This window comes from Pseudopipra pipra, chromosome 23, assembly GCF_036250125.1.
Source record: "Pseudopipra pipra isolate bDixPip1 chromosome 23, bDixPip1.hap1, whole genome shotgun sequence".
NCBI classification, from domain to species: domain Eukaryota; kingdom Metazoa; phylum Chordata; class Aves; order Passeriformes; family Pipridae; genus Pseudopipra; species Pseudopipra pipra.
Window position 1 is genome coordinate 2556285 of NC_087571.1, and position 18140 is coordinate 2574424.

Genomic DNA, 18140 nt, shown 5'->3' on the forward strand with positions numbered 1-18140 from the left:
TGATACGAGGCAGGAATCATCCTGGGAATTGTCTTCCCAATGGTTATTCTGCTGTCTCTGTTAGGAAATAGAAAAAGGGAGAAATGAGAATAACTCCAACCAACCAATAGTGAGAAAACAGACCCTGTGCTGCAGGTTGCTGGGCTTGGATGGTTCTGGGTTAAACAAGGTCAAACAGAAACCTGCCTGGTATGAGTTGAGTGGATGAGATCTCAGATCAAAGGGACTTGGGGGAATTTTTGCCAACCCTGAGTGCCCCAAATTTCCCTTCCTGCATGTCATTGTTTAAAATTGACTTATTTGCTTATTTAAGACCACGAGCAAAGAGGATTCCATAGAATCAAGAATCCCAGAATGGCTTGGGTTGTAAGGACCTTGAAGCCCACCTCATTCCACTCCCTGCCATGGGCAGGGACACCTTCCACTAGACCAGGTTGCTCAGACCTCCATCCAACGTGGTCTTGAACAATTCCAGGGATGGGGCAGCCACAGCTTCTCTGGCAACAGAGCCTTTGAACTTGTGTCGCTGGCTGGGAGGAGCAGGATGACTCCTGCAGAGATTTCTGCAAAAAAAGATGTCACTGTCAGGATAAGACTCCTCCTTAGCAGTTCCCAGGTGGATGTGGCTTCCTTGAGCAGGCACATCCCAAGGCTGGGCTGCCTGGTTCTGATCCTAAATTATAATCTAGTGAAGGAGAAGCCTCCTGAAGAGGTGGGAAGGGATCACAACCTAATACCTTTCAGGTGATGTTGGAAATGAAGGAAGGGAATTATTCATGATCTCCACAGGCAGGAGGACAAGGAGCAGTGGCCTGGAGCTAAGGAAGGAGAACTTTTTCTGATTGACCATTAAGAAGGTGCCCCCCAGTCAAGCAAGAGGGGGGAGAGTCCCCAAGGAGGGAATCCGGGCGCCGGCCACAGCGTGGAGATGGATGGTAATGGAGATGATGAAGGGAAGGATCTTTAGACAACACCAGAGGTCACCCTGTTGACCCAAACCAGCTCCCTCCTGGCCCTGCAGTCTGTGTGGTGCCATGATAAATTCCACTTCCCTGACTTTACTGCGGGCGCTTTATCGCTCGACTTAATGGCTGGGAAATGTCTGCACTTGACTGCTCCGTGAAGTTGAGTCTGTCTGTGATCCTCGGGTCTGAGCAACAATTCACTGACGGCGAAGGGCCGATGCCTTTTTATTATCTTCCCTCTCAGAGCCTGGGCTCCAGGTCCTGGCTCCTCTTTGCCACCAATTTTTCCCTTTATGACCTCGTTCCGTCCCTGCTGCCTCGCAGATTTGCACGAGCCGCCTCCGGGAGGGGGTTTTTGGAGCTTCCACCCTCTGAGTTCTGTTTTGGGGACGGTTCTGTTAAATCTGAGACGGGTGGGTGTCGTGGGGCTCCCCGACAGTGCCGTGACCCCTTTGGATACGGGCTGGAGAGCAGGAATCAGGTGTGGAGGATGCTGCTGGCAGCAGATGTGCGCAGTGCTACCAACCCTCCTGTTTTTACTGCAGGTCTCCGAGGTCTCATCAGAGTTGATGCTTTTCTTAATGTTTCTGGCACCATGTGATTGCGGAGGAATCTGGGCTTTGGTTGAGCAGTCTCTTGGAGATACTGGGATTGCAGGAAAAAGCGTGGAAATAGGGTTGGAATCTGTCAGCTAATAAAACCAGCCCATCTTAATTATGGCTGTTTTTATTTTAGATGTCAAAATGAAGGTTTGGGGGGGTCTGACCTGGAGCAGTGGATAGTATGGGGGTGCTCCAGGGGGAATTTTGAAGGGGTGAGGTGCTGTGCTGGGTTGGGTTGTGGTGGTGGAGGGGTGATCCTGTTGTTGCAGGTGCAAAGCACGGGGAGCTTTGACTCATCCCTGGAGGGGGCCGGACGTGCTGGAGGCTTTTATTTAGGGAAATAAGGGAGGGCTGGTGTTTGAAGCAGAGCCAAGGCTGCAGGGATGTGTCCCTGGGCTGGGACGAGCAGCGTGGCCGCGGGCGATGCCGCAGGGTGGGAGCGAGTGGGTGCTGGCAGCGTCCTTCCAGCTGCCTCCAGGCTGGGCTCCCCACGGAGCCTCCACCTTTCCTTGGTCTGAGCAGTGCATAAACACCGAAGGAACGTGTGTCCCTTTCCAGAGGCTGTTACAGGGAACTGTGAGCAGGCGCCGGGAGCAGCAGAGGAACTGTCGCCATCAGCGGCTTTTTGCTAATCTGATCCGAAGGTTCCCGTTGGGAATGTGGCTGGAGCGGTCCCCGCTCTCCCTGAGAATGCAAATGGCAGCGTGCAAGCTCCTGGTGTCTCTGTCAGGTTGGAGGGAGACAAAGGATGCTGATGCACGAGGGATTTTCCTGGCCCCGCCCCAGTTTCGTGCCTGTACATCCACATCTTTTGCTTCGCTCCGTTTGCCCATTCCCAAACTCACACCAGGGAATGGCCTGCAAGGATGGAGAGAGCCACCTTTAAACCCCTGAATCCCAGAATGGTTCAGGTTGGAAGGGACTTCAAAGCTCATCTAATCCAACCCCCTACAGTTCTCAGGGACATCTTCAACTAGACCAGGTTGCTCAGGGTCCATCTTCCATCAGTGCACATTTTCCCCCAGGAAGTTCCCATTGCAAAATTCCTGGGATCACTTCCATTATTTTTTCCCCTCCAGAGAAACTGATTTTCAGCTGGGAAAATCTAAATCTGGGTGACGGCTGCTTGCCTGGAAGGAGCTCAGTGGTTTGGCTAAGGCAGGGATTGTCCTTGCTGGCCAGGGAGACCTGCTGGGAAGCAGCAGGAAGCTCCTCCACCCTCCTGGTCCTCCCTGCAAGGCAACTTTCCATGTTGTGTCCCGTCCACAGGGAGTTTGTGAAACCCAGGTGACTCTTCCAGGAGCTGGGAGATAGCTGGAATGTCCTTGCATTATGGCTGGGTTTTTTTTAGATGTCAAAATGAAGGTTTGGGAGGGGTCTGACCTGGAGCAGTGGGAAGAACAAGGGGAGAAAAGAATCCATTCCATGAAAAAATTGCATTTTGGGAATTTTTGCTGAGAGGGGGAAGTTGGAGGATTTTTTTTTCCATTTAAACATATATATATATGTATATATATATATATATGAGTTCCAGTGGCTTTCCATTTCCTCGTCAGCTCTCTGTGAGATGCCATTTCTGCAGGCAGTGTATGCCTTTTTTCCCCCTCAGGAAATGTTCTAATATCAATTTAATTTTGACTCTCACAACTGCATCTATCCCGCGGGGAACCTGCTCTGCGGCCTCGCCAAGAAAGTGTTTCCTCTTAGCTGCGAGTTCATTTTCCAGTTTAAAACCATCATTCAGTCATTCCTAATGAAAGATATAATCAACTTTCAGGCTTCATGGCTTAGCTGAGCCCTTAATGGAGGTGGGGAAACCATTCTGGCCGTGGCTCAGCCCGTATTTCCCATGGCAGGAGTCCTGGCACCTCGCAAAGGATGGATTTCGCCGGGTGAAACTGCTCCCAGAGGGATTAGAGCCAGTCCACGTGGATACAACTCCAGGAGTTTCTCCCCTGGGATGCGTTCTGGCATCCCACGGGGATTTATTCCTGTTCTGTCATTGTGGCTCCACAAATCCTGCAGAAGCAGATGATAAAGAATTTGGTCCAAGCTTGACTTAAAACAAAAGAAAAAGAAGGAAAAAACAAACCCAAACAACAACAACAAAAAAAGGCAAAACCACAGTTTGTGTCCCATCTGATTGGATTTCCGTGCCCACACGTCTGCTCTGCTTAAATGTTTTGGGAGTGCTGGGGGGAATAATCTTTATTTTCCGTGCTGTGTCACAGAAAGGGGATGGGTTGTTCCAGACCTTGCTGAATTCCACCATGGATGCAGTTCCACACATCCCCCGCCGTGTCCACATCTTCCCACCCTCCGTGGAAGCACAAATAGAAATAGCACTGGGAAAATGGGATCAGGTGGAAGGAGGGAGCAGTAGGGCAGCTGGGAGGCACAACAGGGCTGGGCTGGCAATGGGGTGGGGTTAAATAAGGACATGGAGCACTGGAGATCCAAACGGGACCCCACGGAGCCGGGTGGATGTTAATCCAGTGAGTGTTTAGCCAGCCTTGTGGAAGAGGAGCCCTGTGCTGGTCAGGGTGGAGGCAAGCTCTGGAAATCCTGGAATAGGATGGAATAGAATAGAATAGAATAGAATAGAATAGAATAGAATAGAATAGAATAGAATAGAATAGAACAGAACAGAATAGAACAGAATAGAATAGAATAGAATAGAATCATTTTGGTTGGAAAAGCCCTGGAAGATCACTGAGTCCAACCATTCCCCAGCACTGCCACACCCACCACTGAACCATCTCCACAAGTGCCACATTACATGGTTTTTGAATTCCTCCAGGAATGGGGATTCCACCAGTGCCCTGCTGCCAGAAAACAACACCCCTAAGGAGCATGATGTGCCCCAGGGCAGGGGAAGGGGCTGTAGGGATGAGCTCATCCCTCAGCCAGGGCTGGATGCTTTCTCTGCCACGGGCTTTTAGGTTTCCCCCTTCCCTGTTCAACCCCAGAGCTGCCTGCGAAGCACCAAAATTAGAGAAATTGGGGAATAAGCAAAAACTCCAAATCCTCTGTCCCTTCCCCCCTCTCAAAAAAACCCCCAAACAGATGAGCCAAGAGAAATTTTTAATTGAAATGTGTGGGAACAAATTACCTGACAATCCAAACAGAGGCGTTTGGAACCAGCGCTCGAGCTTCTCGTCCAGGAAATATTGAAGCGTCACGACCTGACACTTCCAGAACTCACCCATAAAAGCTTCTGAAGTGAAAAATTAATCCGAAGTAACCGCTTTTCCTGCTTTCCAGAAGCCAGATTGGCTTTTGATAAATGCTTATAACTCCTCAATAGATCCCAGTCAACCAAGCTCAGCTTTTCCCCGTTGCCTGGTGTGACTCCCTGGAGCACCGGAGGGTTGGAGTGTCCGTGGGGCTGGTCTGGGTGTTGGTGATGGCTCTGGGTACCTGGAGCATTTCCATTCCTGCCTCCTCTCCTTTCGCTGTCCCTGTCAATCCACGTCCATCATTCCTTCTTGCAGCACTGTTGCTGCTGCCTTTTATCCCTCTGAATCTGTCTCATGGGATTAAGCATGAAACGGAGGGTTGGAGCATATAATAGCAGGGCTGTAATTACCTGATGAATACACTGTAATTACACCGTGGTAAAGCTTTTGGAGAACCTCACCACCTCCCACTAGCCCCTAGAACTGGAATTTCTCTCCATTTCAGCTCTAAGGTTACCCACATCTCCACAATTGTGGCTTTGGCTTCTTGGTCACCGTGGAAGGGTATTTTTAGCATTCAGTGGCACCACTGATTTTTCACTTACACTCTAATTAATTTGCAGCCATGGGGCCTTGGAGTTGTACAAGTGGAGCGGAAATTAGGGGTGTGGGAAGTGTATCTGGGGTGTAATCACACCGTGATTGCTGGGCAGTCACACCCCTCGTGCTCCGCAAAGAGTTTTGGTGACACCTCCCTGGGGTCTGTTGGCACGGGTTTGGTTGGGCAGAGGGATCCGAGTTGCCGCAGATCCCTCCATCCAGGTGCAAACAGGTTGGACCTTCTCACTCTCCCCAACTCCCTGACAGGAGGTTGGAGCCAGGGGGGATCGGGCTCTGCTCCCGGGGAACAAGAGACAGGGAAAGAGGACAAGGCCTCAAGCTGTGCCAGTGGAGGGTCAGGCTGGACATCAGGAGGAATTTCTTCACTGAAAGGGTTGTCAGGCATTGGCAGGGGCTGCCCAGGGAGGTGGTGGAGTCCCCATCCCTGGAGGTGTCCAAGGAATGACTGGACGTGGCACTCAGTGCTCTGGGCTGGGGGACAAGGTGGTGTCTGGTCAAAGGTTGGACTTGATGATTTTGGAGGTCTTTTCCAACCATAATGATTCTGTGAAACCTCTTTCAGTTAAAGGCTGTGAAACAGCATTCCTGCTGATTCGTCCTGCTTGCAGCTTCGAGCCCATCAACCCAGCCTGGACGTGGCTTGGTGGCACCACTCAGCAAACTTCAGCTTCATCTTGATGAGTGACCCCCTCCTTACACATCGTCATCCCCCTCACTCCCTTAAAACCAGCCCAGCCATTTCACTGCCTTTTGGAGCTGTTCATTGGGATACACAGACAACAGAATGGATTTTTATTTTTATTAAGCTCCCAGCGCCTGTTTCCCTGTCAGTGTAACAGGGCTAATGAAATGTCCCCACTGCTCATGGGCCTTGGGAGGACAATTTGGGCAGGTTCTCCACCACATTTGGAAGAGGTGAAACACTGGTTGCTGTTATTTATTACAGATCTGGTTTACTTAGCACCGGGTTTATTGAGTCTGTCTCCCACTCGCAAACACCGACCACAGTTCCCAGCGCTGCTCCCAGTGCCAGGGATCCTTCCTGTTGCTGCTGAGTTGCCAGCTGGACTTGTTGTGGACTCCAGCTCAGGACAGTGGGCCAGGTCCATCCCTGGTGTAACATCATTGACTTTAATTAGGCTACGCCAGGGAGGAATTTGGCCCGCTCCGTTTGCTCGCTGTGCGCCCGTGCCAGGAGCAAGGCACGGCGGGTGCCAGCCTGTGACAGCCCCATTTCAGCGTGGGACAAGTCCCTGCATCCCTGTCTGCTGTGGGGCACCAGCGTCCCTGATGGGGAGAGAAGGGGCAATCCAACAGCAAGCTCATTATAGGACTTCAGGTCTCACGAGGCTCCAGATTTCAGCTCCCCGTCCTCTTCCCTGACTGCCTGGAGGGGAAAAAAAGCAGGAGGGGGAAAAATGGGCAGCAGATCCTTAAATAGTACAAGGTTTGACTGAAAGCTGAAGAGCTGCTGCTCTCAGGCCCTCTGGATCAGACCCAATTCACTCCTTAAGTGCTTGTAACTGGCATCAGAACATGTGCTTAGAAGCAAAACCTCGTCTCCTGGTGATACCTACCTGCTTTACTCACAGCCCCGGGCAGGGCAATTTTGGGAGGCTCCCTCTCTCCTTGTCCCATCCCTTGCAGGGCCCTGGGGTGGGTGACAGTCACTGCCACAGCCTCACCTCAGTCACCCCCCCCAGGCAGGCACAGGACCCCTCCAACACCCCAGCTCTGCTTCCCGTTGCCTCCCGCGCGCTGCCCGGAGGCGGCCGCTGCCCGGGGAGAGAATTCGGTTGCCTGGTTCAAAGCAGAGGGAAAGTTTCTGTGCTGGCAGATCTGGGGCAGAGTTTTAAGAGCGTCTGTATTTTCTCCCGCTCCCTCTGAAGCGAGGCACATCCAAGGATGCAGCCCCTGGCTTTCATCCTCCTCACCGCAGGCGTTGGGAGCCGCTCGCCTCTGAATCCGCTCTCCCGGCGCCACATTTCCTGGGGTGTTGTAGAGAGTGGCTCTGGCTTGCTAAATGCAGGAGCATTCTAAAATATCTATATATGAAATTAGGTCTAAATGCAACAAAACTGTGGCTTTTGGTGCATCTTCCCCCGCCCCTCAGTCTGCTGGGACGAGCTGGATGCTGTGGTGGGATGAGGTGGGAGCTGTGATGGGATGAGGTGGGAGCTGTGATGGGATGAGGTGGGAGCTGTGATGGGATGAGGTGGGATGTGATGGGATGAGGTGGGATGTGATGGGATGAGCTGGATGCTGTGGTGGGATGAGGTGGGAGCTGTGATGGGATGAGGTGGGTGTTGTGATGGGATGAGATGGGATGTGATGGGATGAGGTGGGATGTGATGGGATGAGGTGGAAGCTGTGATGGAAAGAGGTGGGTGCTGTGATGGGATGAGATGGGTGCCCTGGTGGGATGAGATAATGGTGGGATGGGATGGAAGGAGGTGGGTGCTGTGATCGAATGAGGTGGTGCCCTGGTGGGATGAGGTAGGTGCTGTAATGGGATGAGGTGGAAGCTGTGATGGGACGAGGTGGGAGCTGTGATGGGGTGAGGTGGGATGTGATGGGATGAGGTGGGATGTGATGGGATGAGGTGGGATGTGATGGGATGAGGTGGGATGTGATGGGATGAGGTGGAAGCTGTGATGGAAAGAGGTGGGTGCTGTGATGGGGTGAGGTGGGTGCCCTGGTGGGATGAGATGATGGTGGGATAGGATGAAGTGGGATGTGATGGAAGGAGGTGGGTGCTGTGATCGGATTAGGTGGTGCCGTGATGGGATGAGGTGGATGCTCTGATGGGATGAGGTGGGATGTGATGGGATGAGGTGGTGCTGTGATGGGATGAGGTGGAAGCTGTGATGAAAGGAGGTGGGTGTTGTGATGGGATGAGGTGATGCTGGGATGGGATGAGGTGATGCTGGGATGGGATGAGGTGGAAGCTGTGAGGATGAGGTGATGCTGGGATGGGATGAGGTGGAAGCTGTGAGGATGAGGTGATGCTGGGATGGGATGAGGTGATGCTGGGATGGGATGAGGTGGGATGTGATGGGATGAGGCGATGCTGGGATGGGATGAGGTGGAAGCTGTGAGGATGAGGTGATGCTGGGATGGGATGAGGCGATGCTGTCAGGTGCAGACAGAGGGATTTATCTGTGGCTCAGCCACACTCAGGTTTTCATCTCCCACCATTTCCTCTGCAGAGCTGCCACCCTGCTCGTCCCCAGCCCCTCTCCCCTGGGGGCTGTGAGGTCCTTCTGTACCCGTGTCTGCATGTCCTGGGTTATCTGAGGACACGGGGGGCAGGGAGCAGCAGGTTTGATGACAGCAGGGACACGCATGGAAAAGCTGTGGTGCAAACAGTTGGAAACTGATAACTAGCAGTGATGCCTTTGCCAGGAGGGGAAAAAAAAAAGCCTGTAAATTCACTTTGTTTTGATATTCAAATACTCCTTTCCGTGTATGTGCTAATGGGTACGCTGGTGTTATGGCATTATTAGAACAAAATATTCAGATGACTCCTAACAGGATTTGTGTTTCACAAGCTGCATGGAAATGTTGGCTTGGAAATGAGGCTAATGTTAGGGGACTGTTTCTCTCAGGGGATAATAATTGGCCCAAGCAGCTCTGCAGGGCTGGAGTTTGGAGTGTGGGATCCAGATAACTTCTCCCGGGACAGGGCTCCAAAAATCCCTGATAGACAAAACCTCCCTTCCCAGCATGGAAGGAGATCCCTACATAAAGACCAGGAGGAGCCTCCAGCCCCTCCTGCCCTTAACCCCTCTTCCCCACCTGTTTCCCATCTCTGTGGGATATGCAAGGCTGTTTTGGAAGGGCAGCTCTGCAGATGGCACAGCTGAACCTCATTCAGCATTCCCCCAGCTCTCCTCCCAGCACCATCAGCTCCACACCTGGATTCCCCAGCTGAGGCTGGGTCAAGGCTCTTAGCTCTGCCTTCCCACCGAAATGAGCAGCAAATCAATGCAGGCCTAATAAAGGATGATTGGGAATTGCTAATAGGAGTCTGGGAGGGCAGCCCTGCCTCCTGGAGCCAAGATGAGTATGGATTTTCTCGTGCTGGGGACTGTAAATGCTTTTGAATTCCCCAGGGAGCCCTGGATGTTCACCTTCTCCCTTCACCCTCGGTGTTCTCCTGCAGCCTTAAGAAAGGAGCCTGGTAAAGTCAATTACTTGGGTTAATTAGCTGGTGGTGGTGGGGAGGGCTCAGCCTGTTCCTGCTGGGTGGGAAGGAGTGAGCTGGGACAGGGTGCTGGGGGCAAGGAGCCCTGTGGTGAAGGGCATGCTCAGATTGGATATTAGGAAGGAATTCTTCTCTGTGAGGATGGGAAGGCCCTGGCACAGGTTGCCCAGAGAAGCTGTGGCTGCCCTGGCCCTGGAAGTGTCCAAGGCCAGGTTGGATGGGGCTTGGAGCAATCTGGGCTAGTGGGAGGTGTCCCTGCCCATGGCAGGGGAGTAAAGCAAGATGATCTTTAATGTCCCTTCCAACCCAAATCAGTCTTTGATTTTATGATAAAATCATCTATCTTGCTCCTGCCCTGGACAGAATTTTGTCCCCATCCCCCAATAAGTGTGGAGGGGCAGGGAGGGATAAATGAGGGCAGGGAATGGGAGCACAGCCTGGAAAGGCTCTCACTGCCTTGGTGCTGGGCTTCAATTCTGGCTCCTGGTGGCTGCTTGCTCCAGACTTGCCTTATTTATGGACTCACATCTCCCCCACTCTTCTCCCTCCAGCAGCCACGGGCCCAGCACCCTGCAGCTCCCCATCACTGATAGATCATCCTTGATAAACACACTCCTCTGCTCTGCATTCAACAGCCAAACCCCTCCCGCCCTTCATGCTGGTGCTGCTGGGGGATGATGAATGAAATCCAAGCCGGGTTTGATTCATATGAGTTGTGTTCACCTTGCAGAACAGGCTGTCACCAAAAATAATAAACCTCCTTGTTTTAATGCCCGGAGAGGCTGTTGGACGAGCAGCAGGACGGGTTTAGATCCTCTTCCAAGGAAAAGGATGCTTTTGAGAAAGACGGATTGCGAGCCACGGGATGGCTGCACCATCGCTAAATAATAATTAGGGCCGTGTCTGGAGGCTGTGTGGGGAGCAGGGACCTGCCAGGCCATGTGTGGCACTGATGCTCTGGACAGGACAGTTCCTGAGCCGTGGCCTGTGAGGTCTAAATGCTGTTGCCAAGAGCAGGGGGTTGGCAGTGAGAGGTGGTGACCTGTGCCTTGCCATCCAGGAGGGAAGGTGGCATTGCCCCGGGTGCTGTGGCTTCCTGGGTCCTGCAAGGCTGGTGACCAAGGGGGCTTTACCAGGAGAGGAAAAACCCTGCTGGGTGACTGTTTGCCCCTTGATTTCTATAGTTCATCACTTGAATTTTTCTCCCAGCACAGCCCTTCCTTGGGCTCATGCCTGCTTCCAGGAGGTTTTCCCTTTGGAGTAAATGCACCAGCACAGTATCCAGTGAGGCTATATCCTCATCTTTCTACTTTTTGGGCAGCAGCTCAGGTCATGATGCCTGTCTCTGCCTGTCTCTGGCCCCCTCTTGGCCTCTTGGTCCTTCTCCCTTGGGATGTTCTGCTGTCTCCTGCCTTGGGATGTGATTCCCAGAGCCCCGTCCTCATCCGTGCCCACGGCATTGAGGCAAAAACGTGCTAATGGGGGGAAAAGTTAACCACGTTTATTGAACTGAGAAAAAGGTTGTTTTTATATCCCTTTATTGGAATATAAAGACAGCTTTTATAACCTTTTAAAGGGGCATAAAAGCAGCTTGGAGACTAGAAAGCTCGCTGCAGTGGAAGGCAGGGAAAAGGAAAGGGAAGGTGGTAGGGCAAACATTTGCCTTGTTCTGAGGTTGGGAGTAGCCAAGGGGGTGGATGGGACTGCTGGGACCCCAGGTCCAAGGTGATTGTGGTGTCACCTCCCTCGGGGAGGTTTGGAGCCCTTGCTGGTGTTAACAGGCCTGGCTCTGGGCTCTGACACATGTTTCTCCTCTCCACAACTGCAAAGCCAGTTCCTCAGAGCCCTCCCAGGAGGGGCAGGTGTTGGACTTAATGAGCAAACCTCTTTTATTTCATTTTTCTCCATGGTCTTCTGTGAATAAATATTGCTTTGGCTTTGTTCCTCCTGGAATGAGGCAGGAGGGAGGATGTAAAGCTCTGGCTTTGAGGCTGGAGGGAAAGTTTGCTCTGTAACTGCTCCAGCCTCTCCTCTGACACCCAACCTGTCTGGTGGGACTGTGGGGCTCCGGGGTGGACCAACCCCCAGCCTCGGTGGCCCAGGAAGTCCTGGCTAATTTGGGATCCGGCGCTGGCACACTCGTGGATAGGGTATCCTCGTTCCCTGCAGCATTTTGGGGCAAGCCCCAGGGTGTGCTGCAATCCCCCTCCTCCACGGCACGGGATTCTCCTCCCTGCCCATCCCAGCCAGCTGCGGTTGGGATGCGGATGAAAGCAGCACCTCGAAATCCCAGAGGAGTCTCTTTCCACCTCTTGCAGAGCTCCTGGACAGTGTCCTGAAAGCATTTGGCGTTGGTTAAAGCCCAGCCAGCTCCTGCTGGCACCCTCCTGCCGGGCCGGAACTGGATTTTCTCCATCCGGCAGAGGAGATGTGCCTTTTCCTTTCCCTCCTTCCCGCAGCGGTCGCTCTGACGCGACATTAAGAGAGGAGAGTGACCTTTCCAGCTCTCTCCAGCTGCGGGAGGGGAGAGCCGAGCCCCGCAGGGCACAGCTGGAACCAGGAGAGGTGGCGAGGCTGGTCCATCCCCACGCCGTGTCCCAGGGAATCAGCTTCCCAGATAATGGAGCGGGGCTGGGAAGAGGACGGGAGCAGGAGCAGCTGCTTCTAATTTCGCTGCCTGGGGAGGGAGGCGACGCTGAGAGCACCCCGCATCCTCGGCGCATATTTTTCATCATTATAGGCAGAAATGCCAGAGCGGTGACAGATATTAATGCAGTTCACACCGGGAGAAAATCTTCTTTCCATCAGACTCCATGTGCAGCAAGAGGGCAGTGCCATTTGCAGCCCCGGGGAGGATGCCTTTGAAAGGTGACGTGCTTTTTACCCGGGAAGTTTTATTCCGAGACAAAGTTCCGTTTGGAGAAAGGGGCCCCTGAAACCATCCCACTGGGGCCGGGGGGTCGCTCCGTGCCCACACCACTGACCCGGGTGAAGGTGCGTTTGCAGCAGTGCTGGGAATCAATCTGGAATTTGGTGTAACTCACGTTCCCCTCCGCCGGCTCTGCCATGGCTTTGTGTCACCGCTGGGGTGCTGTTGCCCCACGTGGCAATTTTAGTGACCTGGGGCCCCGTCCTGCCCCAAACCACGATGATTCTGTGAGATTTTCATCTGTATCCCGCGGAGAACTGCACCTCCTTGCACCCCTCAGCCTCCTTTTATTTGCTTATCCCACTAAATATTCATCAGTAACATTTAAGACAAAGGAAAGAGATAATTACAAGGGGAGAGTTTTTTTGCAGTATTAAAGGTTAACAGAATTCTTGGCATTTGTGCCTTGTCGATCTCCATGTAATTATGCTCATTTCCCAGAATTCAGAGGCGACTGTGCCTGTTAAAGCTCAAAGATGGTACCCCGGGAATTAAATTTATGAGATCATTTCTCAAAATCTCCAGATTCAAACCAAGCATCTTGCTTAATGGCAGGACTATTATTAATATTATTCTTGGAATGCAGAGAGCCGTGAGGGTCAGAGGACCAGTGACAAAACTCAAATTGATCCAGGCAGACAGCAAAGAGCCTGGATTTTTTCTTCCCAAGGAACATACTCGAGCAATTTGGCAACTTCAGGGAAGCACGTTGGGTGTTGCAAGGGTGCTGTTTGAGGTAAAAAAACCTCCTTTTTGGCTGCAGCTGGTGGGCAGTCAGAAAGGAAATATTGGACCTCCCCCTCCTCATTTTTGGGTGGTATAAACTGAGATATCTGCTCCTCTCTGGGGGCCTGGTTGGTGGGGATCGAGTGGCTTTCTGGTAGGAAAGGGTTTGTTTTGGTGGGGACACTGAGCTGGAGAGGGGGGGGTGTGCTGGTGGCCCAGCACCAGCCAGGGACATTCATCTTTTTGTTTGTCCCTGCAGTTTGGGATGTGTGTGTGAGATCCAGACGGGCTGGGGGAGGCTTGGTTGGTGTGCTTTGTTTGGGACCATCCCAGGAGAAGGCACAGCAACTCTTGGAGCTGCTTCTCCAAAGGGTTATCCAGGGCAGAGCCTTAGGGGGGTAGACTCTTGTGTTTTCCCATTTGAGGGAGCTGTGCTGGAGCTCCCAAATATCCATGGTGAGACCTGAGCAGTGTCTGGCTTTGCTTTTCAGCCTATTCAGCTTTTTCCCTTTTCACTTGCCACTGGATTGGGTTGTGGAGCTCTGGGTTAATGTCACACTTATAAAATGCTGTCACTTGGTTAATGGTGTGGTTTTATCCCACATCATCAGCTGTCCCTGGCACCTGAGCCATGCTGATCAAACTGCTGTGGGTGCAGAGAGAGTGCACAGGGTATTTTTTGGGTGTTAATACAGTGCCATAACCTCACAGCAGAGCCCCGAGAAACAGATTTATGTAAAACCAATATTGATTTGTACCAAGGATCAATCCCAGTTCATAGTTCTCACTGTGCCAGCGTGGCTTGGTGGCTCCTCAATCATTGTTTTAACTCTCTGCAGAGATGTTTGATATTAAGACTGGATGCACAGAGGTGTTGGTTCTTGAGTACTTGTATTGTGTTGGCTGGGCTGTTGGAAAAGGCCCAAACACTGAGGACTGTGGGAGGAAGAAGTAATTTTAGAGGAAAAGCCAGGCCTTGAGGGGTACTGTGCATCCTCCTGATGTCGTGTCCTGCAGCACTGCCTGGCCCATCTGGAGTGTACAAAGGATCACGGGATGGTTTGTACTGAAAGGGACCTTAAAGCTCATCTTGTTCCACCCCCTGCCGTGGGCAGGGACAGCTTTCACTAGATCAAGTTGCTCCAAACCTTGTCCAACCTGGCCTTGGACACTTCCAGGGGTGGGGTGTTCAGCATCCTGGAGGATGCTGCCGTGTATCTCTGTGTTTGAGGGCTGGCAGTGTTGTGGGGGGTATTTTGGCTTTCCTTTTCCTCTGGTGGTGCATTCTCAGTGACCTATTGAGCTGCTGCAGGGTGATAAATCCCATGCTGGGTTTGCAGCACCAGCTGGGGATGGATTTGCAACCTTTGTCAGGGCACCTGCTCCTGCAGCCCCTTGGCTGAGGCTTCGCAGCTCAGCCAGGGGCGCCCTGGAAGGAGTTAACTGGTGCTTGAAAATTCCAAAGTCCCTGAGCACGATGAGAGCAAGCCACAAACCCGAGCCCAGCAGTTTTTTAAAGGGCAAACAAAATGTTCCTTTTTTACTGCGAGGCTCCTGGTGCAAAGTGCAGGCAGAGCAGGGCAGCCGATCCCAGCGTGGCTTTGGGGGAAGGCTCCCAAAAGCACATTTTATTGAAATTTAATGGGATGGTTACTGTAAGTTTATCTAAACCGCAGTTAAATATTAACAGCATCTCTAGCAGGGATTAATGGGGTCTCCTGCGCTGTTTTTTAAACACCGTGAAGTGCTGGGAGTCACTGCTGCTTCCAGTGCGAGGGACTGAGGGCTGAGCGCCCCTGAGGATGCTGCTTGCATTCCAAAAACTGCCCTAGAAACAGCCCTGAACAGGCAATTTCTCCAGCTCGGAGCAGGGAATGCCTTTGGGGCGAGAAGGGCTCAAAATGGCTCCAGCCAAGTAAGGCTCTTAATCATTGTTTCTTAATTGGGGCCACCGTTAACGAGGGGATAAATGAGTCAGTGAGCGGAGCTGGAACCCGCGTCCTTTGTGGCTTTGAATGGTTGTAGACACGGAGGGCTCAGTTATTCAGGAAAAGCTCCCCGGACTCTTGTGTCATTCACCTGACTAATGCCAAGAAAATTAAGCACTTTTTGTGCAACTGCGAGCATATTGGAGAATGATGTGGTATGCGATAGCACGGCTGGGGTTAGAAAATCATGTTTTCATTTGGAAGGAACGAGAATGTCTCGAGCATAAATTATGTTTCTGATCATATTTGGCCATTCCAGATTAAAAATAAATTTCCACTCTGGGGTTATAGATTGCCATCTATCAGCTTCCTGAAAAGGGAAAAAAAAGGAATTAAAAGAGAAATCTGGCTGTACAAATTGCCTTGCTATGACCTACTTATTGGAAGGAGGTTTTTTTTTTTTTTGTTCTCTAGGAATGAAATCTGTTGGTGTGGGGAGGTGTAGGATTGTATGGATGTAGGTTTGCAGGGAAATATAAGGGTTCAGGTGGATGAGAGGATCTTTAACTTAACCTGTTAAGTGAAATAGGTGGGAGAATTGCGTTAGATATTTCTGAGAAAGCGAGGAAAAAATGCAGCAATGGTGTTGTTTTACTTGATTGAAGAACTTTAACTGCAAATTTGCATCTGGTTATCGGCCTTTGGGGCCACTCAGATCTGCAGATTAGCTGCTTAAGGCTTGGCTTTGCTGAAAAAGCCTGAGAGTGGGGCAGTGTTTGCTGAAGGGTCCTTGCAGAAGGAGCTGGGGTCCCTTGCAACAAGCCAAAATCCATAGTTCTTCCTCGTGGGACATTTTTGGGACTGATCAGCTCTCTGCTCTGCCTGCAAGCCTCCCCCCTCCCCGAGACGCTCCTTTGGGAAGCAAACCCACGGGCTCCCTGTCCTTCTAACCCCTTCCCCGTCCATGCTTTCCTCATCCTCCCTGCCAGCTCCCATCTCCCGGAGGGGGTGGAAACCCTTCCCTCGGCTCCATCCTCGCATCACTTCCCCCCCGTCCAGCCCTTGCTGCTTCTGTTTGTGGTCTCGGCCAGGAGAGGGGGGCCTTTAGCCTTGCTGGGAACGAGGAGGTTGAGGGGACAGATACGGAGATAAAGAAACACCTCGAGCGTGCCTGTGCCTTGCTCCTTCTGTTCCTCTCCTGCCTGTTGCTCGCAGTGGAGCAACAACAACAACAAAAAAAGAGACTTTTACCTAAGTAGGAAGAAAGGGAAGGAGCTGGAAGCGAGAGGCTCTTTGGTGCTCGGATGGGCTCAGCCCGTGTGCGGCAAACTCTGCTGCTGCTGTGGTCAAAACCCAGCGAAGGAAAAAAGACTCTCTCATCCCCAGAGGAGGCTACAAAGCTCCCTTTCTCTCGCTGCTGAACCTTCACAGCTGGACTCAGTTGCTGGCTCCTCTGCTGCTGGAGCAACTGAATTATTTAAAGGAACCTTGATTTGGTTTTCTCTTTGCTGTTTTGCCGCGCTGTGTTTATTGTCTATAGATATTTTTATAGTCCGAAGCAATTACAGCTGTCAGGAAAGAGACGAGCTGTGACAGGCTGATTTATATGTACATTGGATGTATTCAAGAGAGGGAGGGAGACCAGAGATTCTGCTGGGCTTTAGTATGCAGGAGCATATTGGATGTAAATTCCTTGGGATTTTCAAACAATGCTAATGATGATCTAACAGTGGGCCAAATTCAGCCCTGGCAAGGGCTGAAGCAGCTCAGCAGGTCACATTCTGCCCCAGCCTCGTAGGCTTTCAGTGCAGGGAGATGTTTTTTCTCTTGATTTAAGATGCTCCTGGAGATCCAGGCCTGAATTCCGTGTTAAAAGGTTAACTGGCTGTGGTTATTGGAATCCCTCTGGTTTTGCTGACACAGGAGATGGTCTCTGCCCATCCAAAGGAGTGGCCTCTCAAAGAGCAAGCTCTTGTGTGATGGTCCTGTAGGTATCACAGCAGGGTCCTGATCCTTCCAGAAGTCTGGGATGCTGCAGCAATCAGCAGGAGTGGTGTGTTTTATTCTTTGCTGACTTGTACATCCTGGTGCAATCCCACAACCCTGCACAAAGGCTTTCACCCTGCCTCTGCTGCTCTCTCTTTATGCAGTGGGGTTTCAGAGACCCCTCCTGTGTGATTTGTGGCCCCCAAAGGATTTGCTGAATGCAGCGCTCACCTTCCCCTGCCAGATCAGCCAGCGTAGTTCACTGCAGGGATTAAATTCCTGCAGCCAAGGGCTGGGGAAAGCTGCTGTTTCCTCTGGGAAAACACAGGGCTCGAGGCAGCACGTCCCACCAGCGCTAAATTCAAGGAGCAGAGAACCTTCAGACAGGGAAAAAGTAGAGAGACTTGCAGAGCAATCCCCTTCTCATATGACCCTTCAGCACGCACAATAATAATAAAGCTTTATTTGATGGAGTGTTTCCTCTGCCCGGCACAGCTCATAATGTTTTAGAGATTAAATAGCACAGTTAGTGAATTAAGCAGTAGTTTACAGGGGATTCGGAGACTCCAGGGATTAGTAACGGGCTATGGATCCTTTCACATCTAGGTCACCAGTTTGAATCCAGCTCAGGTTGGCAGCCAACTCAAAAACAACAAAAAAACCCCCACACTGGTGCCGTGTAAAAGCTGCCAAGCACTTGGTGGGGAGTGGAGGGAGGATTTTTGGATAAGGCAAAGCAGAGGAGTCACTGGGGACAGCAAGTGGGGGACCCCAGTTGTCCCCCCCAGGGCTGGGCTGCTGCAGCTGAGGGGTTTGAGGGGTGCAGCACCCCGAAAGCTGTGATTTGACTGCTGGCTCCAGGACTCCGTGCTCTGAGGATGCTCCCCAGCACCTTTTTACCAGCATGGAACTGTGCCTGGAAATATTAATGTGTTTAGCCACTAGTGGAGGGAAGGTGGAATTACTCGCCATAAGCAAATGTGATATTTGTTAAATT

At 51.8% G+C, this 18140-nt stretch overlaps 1 protein-coding gene across 5 annotated transcripts in view; it reads left to right on the top strand.

The window, feature by feature from the left end:
* Nucleotides 1-18140, top strand: part of NTM (neurotrimin) — a 356205-nt gene that overhangs the window by 195965 nt on the left and 142100 nt on the right. The window contains exon 1 of one of the 5 annotated variants that reach the window (XM_064634454.1): nt 12415-12442. The exons of the other annotated variants lie outside the window; for them this stretch is intronic. Coding sequence (XP_064490524.1) covers nt 12430-12442 — 13 coding nt within the window. The 5' untranslated portion in view covers nt 12415-12429. Of the gene's footprint in view, nt 1-12414; nt 12443-18140 lie in introns of those variants that run through there. 5 annotated transcript variants of the gene reach the window in all.